Genomic DNA, 8,821 nt, shown 5'->3' with positions numbered 1-8,821 from the left:
TTCCTTGTGCTTCCTTTTTTAAACTTCATTTGCTTTTTGCATTAACTGTTATTTCTTTGCATGTATGTTAGGTGTAGATTAGAATGAAGTCCTATCTAGCACAAATATTATCAGTGAAGATGCAGAGAACAAATGAAGATCAGTATTAAAAGGTCATAGAAGACAAAGTCTTTTTCCACTTGGATTGTGGCATATGCCACCTGTTTGCTGGTGAATCTCTGTCCTTCGTTACCAAGTAGCACTACAGATCCAAAGGCCAGGAAAACTGGAAGACATTCTCCTCAATTTCTACATTCTCCTCTGACAAAGCTTGTCATCTACAGTACTATAGGAGAAATTTCCACTGGCAAGGGCAACAATAGGTGGTGGTGGTTGTTTTTTTTTCCATGTTTTCTTATCACAGGTGGACATAAGCCAGTCAGTGATTTGGGGGTTCTTCTTTTTGAACTTTTAATCATCACCTCCTGATCATGAATCATTTCTTTGTGTAAAGACTGGTAGTAAAGAGGCAGAAATAAAAGCAGGCAGCTCTCCAGTTAAACAGGAGAAGGTGGTGCTGGGGTTCCTTCTGCTCAGCACATGGAGGTACAGAAATGCTCTAGCCACAGGCTGAGAAACTGGACTGAATGAGTACTGCTGGAGCAAGAGTGAAATTCAAAGCTCCTCCTGCTTTGTTTGCAATTATCCTGAGTATAGTATGTACAGGAAGAAATAACCAGAACACTTGCCTGTTCAGATCAATTTCAGTCATGTTTTCTGATGTGCAGGGCAGGGCTGACACAATGCGTAGACAGATCCCTCAAGTTAGCATTCCCTTAAGCACAGACCCTCACTGTACATGTGTTTCTGTTGGCAGTTTTTTCCCTACCTGGAAGCATGAAGGCAGACTGGCAAGCATGACTTACTGCTTGGTGTGCACTCAGCAGCAAGGTTATTCTGGAGTACATCCTATGCCTCACTTAGGTGGAAACCGTGCTGTACTATTAACCAATAATTGTTTTATTTTCTGCCTAATTTTACTGCCCTTTTAAGGGTATACTAATTCAGTTACCCAGGGGAACTGTAAAGAAAATGAAAAAAATATCTGTTCAAGTGATATGGCTTTCATCTATTTAGCAGCATTACTAAAGTTACTGTTTTCATTTATTTCTTCAAGCTTTTGTTTTAATCATTTGTAGTACCTTCTATCTAGTCTCCATTTTATTAATTCCTATTTCTATAAAAATAGGATCATTGGTATTTAATTCATAGTTCAAAATTAAATACATTTCATATTGAAGCCTTCAGAACCAGTGGAAAAAAAATAACTACTTTCTGAATTAAAATGGGATGCATATGTCACACCTCTTCATCGATTTTCTTTTTTTTTTTTTTTTGAGCTGGGAAGAGTTTAAACAGGTGAATGGTTTAAAAAAATATCATTACTTCCTTAACTTTGAGAACTGGAATCACCAGACATGATCTGATAATTGCAACTCACTATCTTCTTCCTGTTACAGGATGTTTTCAATGTGGGTAGTCCTAATTGCTGAAGATCAGTTCACAAGTAAAGGAATATGGCCACACTTTCTTGTTGACTTGTCATACCCTTCTGCCAGTCAGTAAAATACTTTAAGAGCTCCTAAGTTCACTGCTGCTAGTAATATTTCACCTTATTTTCTTGGAGGAAGCCTCCCCATGAAACTGCTATAGTAAATATATTAATACTATTATCTTGTGACCTAGCCTCATTAGGAAAACAACAGCAGGTTAACTGCATACTAAACAGTGGTGGTGACAGGCGAGTAGCTGGCATGCTGCTAGAGGAACAGCTCACCTGAAGACCTGTACTGATGCTTTGAGATTTCAGGGTAATCCAAGAGCTGTTTTCAAGCTTTTGTGCAGCTACCAGGAGTCCAGTCTAGCCTGGCTGTCTAGTCCCTGCACACACTGTCAACCTAGTGTGTCTGTTCTCCAGCTACAATATTCAGATTTTCATGTTTTTGATGGCATTTTTAAATACTTTCTTGATCTCAATTCTATATTTTTCTTCAGTCTGTGTCTTCTGCCATACCTTTCTAATATTATGCACTGAGGCCTGTGGCCTTCACCTCTTCTGAAAAGATTACAGGAAAAATAAACAAGAAAGGGTCATAAAAAGATGTTAAAAACAGGAAACAAAAAGATGTTAGTAAACCTAAGGGGAGAAAAATATAACTAGGTTCAGTCTTACTGAGTTAGATCAAAATTACGCTTGACAGAGTGCACCAACTAGGATCAGCAGTACAGTTACAAGACTGTTAAGCCCCTTCAAACTTTCTATCAGCTAAATCTAGCACACCAGCCACAAGAGATCAACATCAAATTCTTAACAGCACACCATTAATGAAAGCATCTGAAGTGTTAGAGCACTGTCTGCAGGTGAACCTAATTATGTTTTAAACTGAAAACTACCCAGTATTCTCAATTAAGTTCTCTTCTACTTAATCAATCCATCCTCAAAATAAATTCTAACTACTCTTAATTTGCACTGTGTTTAGATAACCTGCACAGGAAGGGTGAAAAAGCAAATCAAGTTACAGACATTATGACCAGTGTGATTGCCAAAATAAGTTATATCCCTTTGTTTCATGCTTACAGATGAATTATTCAGCCTTTCATCCAATAGTGCAGTTCCAGTATTTTATTTTGAAAGTCTCTGTCTAGCTAGTTTAAAACAAATGAACAAATAAAATGTAAAGTGTTCTTTATTAAATAACTCAAAAGGTAAAGCATACTGTGCGATAAAGAGAGACAATACTGCGGTTCCAAAGGATTTTTACAGCAGAAAACAGATTGCGACAAATGAGCATTTCAGTCTAGCAGCCAAACTGTCCTCATTAGAATGGACTTAATTTCGGTCCTCAAATTGTGACTTGTTTTTTAAAAGATACGCTGCTAGAAATTCAATGGGATTTGGCGGCCTGTAAAGAAAAAGTAAATCAAAAGCAATTACTTTTTGCTATATGAAACTGGGTACGTGAAGAACTGATGGCCCCCGACTTGGGGGTTCGACCTAACGATCTCTAGAGGTCCCTTCCAACCCCTATAATTCTGTGATTCTCTGCAAAGCAATGTAACTCCTGTCAAACACTTGGAAGCACTGCCTTGGGGACAACTACCTACCTAGACAAACTCACTAAGTTCCCAGTTTACATCTAGTCAGTAAGTTTTAAATAAGGAAACCTAGTCACCATTAGTTCCACGTTATTAAATTGCTGAGACAGTTACATAATCTAGAATTAGGGTATACACTTTAAGCATAAATACCATACATACCTCACTGTAAGTTGTATGCATTTATTGATTTGTTTTTAATTCATACTGCATCAAATAACAAGTTTCTCAGTTCTTGCTTCTTTTTCTTCAAAGATTGTGTCATTTGTGTATTACATGTGTTTGTGTGGTTTCGGGCAACCACTATTTATTTCTAAATGAAGCAACAAAAATTTCAGGCCATGAAACTTTTGCTCACTGGCCATACTTTGCAGAATTACTTTTTTAATTCCCCTTTCTCTGTATTCTGTCTCAAAACAAATGATAAGCTTACTTACACCACTTTGGGTTAAACCAAAGGTGATAGCGATGAGCCAATATTGCTATGAACAACAAAAAGAAGATTCCTCTACAACACTGACCAGAGATGTCCCTTGAGCCCAAATAAAGTGCTAATGTTCTCAACCCCAACTACAAAGATACTCTTTTGCCAATTACAAATTTGCAACCTGCTAGCTTAATTTCATTACTGTATCAGAAGAGAGAGAAAATGCAATCCGTTCCAATCCATCATCTCCTTGCTATCCATGATTTAACAGATTCCTAATATATTGTTGCTCAGGTTGCAGCACCATCTATTCAGTCACACCCTGCACAGATGGCATTCCATACTTACAACCATCTTGTCACTCCTTTTTCTACTTTTTAACATTGTACCAGAATACAGGGGAATTGGAATTACACAAAACATTCAAAATACAAAAACATTAAAGGTTTAAATAGTGCCATTGTTTTTGCACCCCTTCAATTTTTAAGTCCTAGCATTCCAAATCTTAATTTATTCAAAAGACATTTTTTGTGAGGGTGATGGTCAGCTTATGAAGTTCATGTGCTATTATTTACAAATTGATCAAATAAAAAAAAAAGTAAAAAACCAAAAACTCAAGCTATTCTGTAAAACCCAGCATCACTAACAACCTGCCATTCACTTTTTTAAATTGTTACTAACGATCCTTTCCATGATTATAGTGTCAAGCTTTGTTCAGCATAGAAATTCACTGTTTACTTCCACTCTGCATCTAACCAGTTCCTCCCATATAAACACTTTTCTTTTTGCCCCACAGCAACTTCATTCTTTTTAACAGCCCTTAGTGAGAGACTGACAGAAGCCTTAAGGAGATTTAAACACACTCTGTCATCTGGATTCATGTTTACATGTGTTTGTTGACTCCTTCAGTTAACACCAAGAGACCTAAACTGTGCTGATCCCTCCCTAAACGACATTCAGTCTGCAGCAGAACTTCCACTGATGGGAGATGAAGATCAGGGTGCTGCCTCAGGGGCAGGGTGCTGCCTCAGGGGCAGGGTGTGCCTTACTACATGCTCTTTTGCTTCGCTAGCAACTTGTACAATTCAGTTCAAATTCACAATTCCTTCTGAGGTTAAGGCACTGCTGATGGTTGTTCTGGCTATAGGTACAGTGAGGTCATTCATCCATATCAGCTTCTGATAATGTTATTTCAACAAAACTGAGAAATGGTTTATAAGCAGTGTGACTCACCAATAGCTGAGATAGAAATTCATTTGGATAAGGTGAACTACTTTGTTATTGTTTGAGAATATGCTTCTGTGTTGCCTGATAAGAGATCTGAGGCACCCTGACAGAACAGTCTTTACTCAAAGGATGAATTACCCTTTGTTGTATTACTGCGTTAATACTGCAGGGTCGGCCTCATCCATTAGAAAGTATTCTAAATCTCTTAGGAAAAAATACATCAAGCCTGATTTGCATTTGTTTCTTCCTTTTGAATGGCAAGCAGAACTTTGGTTCAAAATTAGAACAACTTCCCTTGTTTTTAAAGGCAAATTATGAGATAGAATGAAAAATACTTTTTTGTTCCAAACACTTTGCAGTAGCAAACCTCACTGTGAGCCAATAAATTCATTAAATAACTTTAACCTTGCCACACGCAGCTAAGTGAGGAACACATCCTGCTACGTTCTGTCACAGTATTTTACGAACATGTTGTAATGAGTTGCTTCCATCTCTCAAGCTAACACCATATCTGGTCTGTGAGATCAAAAAGGTGACATACCACCCAAGTTTGAGACCTATCTTCTTCCTAAGGACAAAAGGAACATTTCAGTATCTTACCTCTCTTTTGCGAGAACTGCAAGTCCCTGTAGCAAGATAGGTACAACAGTCTGATCCAAGTAGGCACGTGTGGGTAATGACTGAAGATCTACCTTCTGCTTTGATGTTTTCTCTGCATTTAACTTCTCATTTTCCACTATCCTCTGAAGGAAAAGTGAACAAATATTGGTAACAGCAGTCAGATTTACTTTGAAGTACGCGTGCAAATAAAGTACTTGTTTCTCTGCAAGCTCACTGAAAAAAACTTCTTTACATCTTTTAAGAAAAGTTAATGCACATTTTTATCTTGGACAAGTTTAAACCAGAGGATTTTCTGTTCTGAGAAAACAATCTTAGGAAGCTCAAAATTTAACATGAGCAGGCCCAGCTTAATGGTTCCTGCATGTCTGCATTGCACTTCCAACATAAAAGAGATTCAAAGCTAAACATTTTAAGACCACAGCAAAGCACAGGATTCTTTAAGAAAAGATGCACAAAATGGTTCCAGGTGCCTGAAACATCTTGAAACTACTGGAGGCAGTTTTCAGGGCATTTGGTCACTATGGATGCTTGAGAAGTTTCTGCAAAGCCTTAGCATACAGTATCAGCTTAGAGTGGAGGGATATGAAAGCTCATGAACAGCAGTAAACAAACAACACAGAGTTATTAATCTAACATGGACCAGAGGCAGTCTGGACTGTGTCTACTCTATCAGCATAAGTAATTACAGCTAGCTAGGATTACTGTGATCCCATGTTCCCATTTACAAGGATATTAAAAGATCCCTCCCTCTGATACTTTTAAAGAAATACCATCAACTCCACCTATTCTCCTCCCTGTAATGAAAGCCAGCCTGCCTTTTAGCAGCATGACCTGTTTATTAGCACAGATAATCATCACAGGATACACCTCAAAGAATCTCAGCAGAACAATTCATTACTTATTTTAGTGGTGTTCTACCACAGAAGCAACATGAAACAACACACTGAGTAACAAATCAATCTGTTGGTGCAGTTCCCAACTCACTTTTTTGGGAGCACCAGTTATTAAGCCCAGACTCAACATTTAACCTTCTTCCCCACGATAAAGACTGGGAGCCCTGCCACGATTTAAAGCAGTGAGGTCTGCATTACCTCCACGTTTTCAGTGAGCCCATACTCGGAATGAGGATTTTCTGGAACCTGCAATACGAACCACACGGTCAGCAACGCTCAAACGCTTATTTACACACGTATCACAACGCGCAGATAACGCTCCTCGCCGTACCTGTGGCTGTCCCTCCATGATCTGTTCTGCCTCCATGGCTTCCAAGGTGGGATTCGCCGGATGCACAGGAACCCTGGAAATCGCCAACACAAACCGGTCAGCAGGCTGACACCGAGCGGTTTCCTTTCCCTTCCCCGTTCCGCTCGCATGCCCGCTTCACAGCCCCAGCACCCCGGGGCCCTCCTCCCCGTGCTGCCGCCCCGCACCGCTCTCACCCGCGCAGGCCCCGCTGCACGCTGCTCGCGGCGGGGAAGGAGAGCGCCGGGCACGCACAGCCCGCCCGTAGCAACCGCAACCGCAGCCGCCGAGAGACGTGTCGTAAACTCTTTGGGCGTAAATGAAACAGTCGCGCTGCTGCCGCCGCCGTGCCCAAACAACCCGCGCCTGCGCAGAACGAAGCCCCGCCCAACCGCGGCGTCTGTGCGGGGGGAGGCGGAAGAGCGGCCGCAGTTCCAGCGCTGACGGTGGTGATGTCGCTTGGAGCCGAGCTTGGTGTTATTAGCGACTGTGCCGGCATAGATGGATCGTCTCGGCCAGCTGGCAGGACCCCCGTTGCTCTCATTTGGGTTGGCTACATTCTTTGGTCTGAAGTTTTTATTGAAAAAAAAAAAAACAACGAAAAAAATCCCACAACAATTTTACGGCAGATTTCCAATTAAAGTATTTCCTGGATAGGTCCACTGAATATTAGAGCCAGCTTTAAATAGAAAGGGAGGCAATTAAACCGACTCACAGATGAGTGAAATATTTAACAGTCATAACAACGAGCTGAGATTTTTAGGTCCTCACACGGAGTATTATCGCTTTCCTTCAGTTTCTGACAGGTCTGCTTCTCAAACTGTGCCTTGGTTTAAAAAATGATCCCCCAGACAGGTGCATTATTTACTGGTGTGTAATGCTAAATTGCCTCAAGGAAGTCATGCCTTACAGAGTTTACATTCTCAGTGTTTTTAATAGCAGCTGAAGAGGCTGAGTCATCATCATTGTCGGAGGCTCGCTGTCCACAAGCTCTTCTTCCTGCCATTCAAGCTATCCTTCAGTTTATTAATAATTAATCCTATTATTTTGTACAGGAATGGTTTGATGCTGTGCATAATAGATGAATAATATATTGAGACAGGACATGGGTAGCCTGTCACGTGGCATCTTTGCATGCTATGTAATTCTAATGCTGCTTGAAGTTTCTCAAAGCTTGTTGGTATTTCAAATCTGATAATTTTTTGGGGGGGTAATTCAGCTTGTGAATGAACAGTTCAATGAATATTCAACTTAACAGTGTAAGAAGTGATTTTTTACTAGGCTGTTAATCACGTTGTCTTTCATAACAAAGAAGAAAAGTACTTAATGAACATTACTGCATTTTTTGGGCACTGGTATGTTTGCTGTTTCCATCGAATAATAATTCTAGATCGTGAATATCTATTTTGTTAGATATGTTATTGTACATGTTCATTGTGTATTTTAGATATTAATAAAACTAATAATCTTGTTAAAACTAAAACCACTCTCGTTTATTAAAAAAACAAACAAAAACATAAAAACAACAACCAAACAAAAAATAGCACACATTACCAGGGGCAAATTTCTTTTCTAAAAATATCTGTCTGTGGCGTAAGCAAACAATGAATACATGTAGCTTGATAATATTTCAGGAAATGAAGATAATGTGGGACAGCGGTTATTTCAATTTTTGTGTGTCCTCTTAATTTCACCCTTCCCAGTTCTTTGCTATAAACTGGGGAAGCTGATGCACTGAATCCATTCATTTTTCATGTATTTCTATACTGTGGGGATGGTGTAGATTACTGCATACAGCGCTGCTGTGAGGAGACAGATGGTCTGTGGTGACGCAGAGTCACTGCCCCTCAGTACTGTATTTGTGTAAGGTGCGGGAGGGAAAAGGTTGGAGCGCAGAGGAAAGGATGTGCGATGGCACCGCATGCGGCAGGAGCAGACATCCGAGCAGAACGTGGTGATGTTGGCTGCCCTGGGTACGAAGCGCTTGGAGGACTTGAGGTAGCATAGGTGCTCAACAGCTGGGGGATCCGCCTCAGCGGGAACGTCCCATCAGGAAGTAAATACTGCAGTTGCTAAATAATGGATAACAGCGACCGGGCCAGCGGGGCACTCGTTCTTGTGATGAGCGGAAGGCGTTGGGGTCGATTCGCAGCGTGACTTATCCGTGCA

At 40.4% G+C, this 8,821-nt stretch overlaps 1 protein-coding gene across 1 annotated transcript; it reads right to left on the bottom strand.

Moving 5' to 3' along the window:
- Nucleotides 1-2,640: 2,640 nt before the first annotated feature.
- DPY30 (dpy-30 histone methyltransferase complex regulatory subunit) lies at nt 2,641-6,707 on the bottom strand. The gene is made up of 4 exons (XM_065729529.1): nt 6,635-6,707; nt 6,502-6,549; nt 5,390-5,532; nt 2,641-2,942 (listed from the first exon to the last, which is right to left on the bottom strand). The coding sequence occupies exons 1-4, from the start codon at nt 6,668-6,670 to the stop codon at nt 2,870-2,872; spliced, it is 300 nt and encodes a 99-aa protein (XP_065585601.1). The 5' UTR covers nt 6,671-6,707; the 3' UTR covers nt 2,641-2,869.
- Nucleotides 6,708-8,821: the final 2,114 nt, after the last annotated feature.

This window comes from Cyrtonyx montezumae, unplaced genomic scaffold (genome assembly GCF_038088225.1).
Source record: "Cyrtonyx montezumae isolate F1298 unplaced genomic scaffold, pur_monq_1.0 scaffold_0, whole genome shotgun sequence".
NCBI lineage: Eukaryota > Metazoa > Chordata > Aves > Galliformes > Odontophoridae > Cyrtonyx > Cyrtonyx montezumae.
This window is presented reverse-complemented; position numbering and strand designations above follow the sequence as displayed.

Coding starts and splice junctions, on each gene's coding strand:
- DPY30 (XM_065729529.1), bottom strand. CDS start 6,670: ATGGAGGCAGAACAGATCATGGAGGGACAGCCACAG. Junction 6,550..6,634: donor TCATGGAGGGACAGCCACAG/GTACGGCGAGGA, acceptor TTCGTATTGCAG/GTTCCAGAAAATCCTCATTC. Junction 2,943..5,389: donor GCAGTTCTCGCAAAAGAGAG/GTAAGATACTGA, acceptor TTTTCTTTACAG/GCCGCCAAATCCCATTGAAT.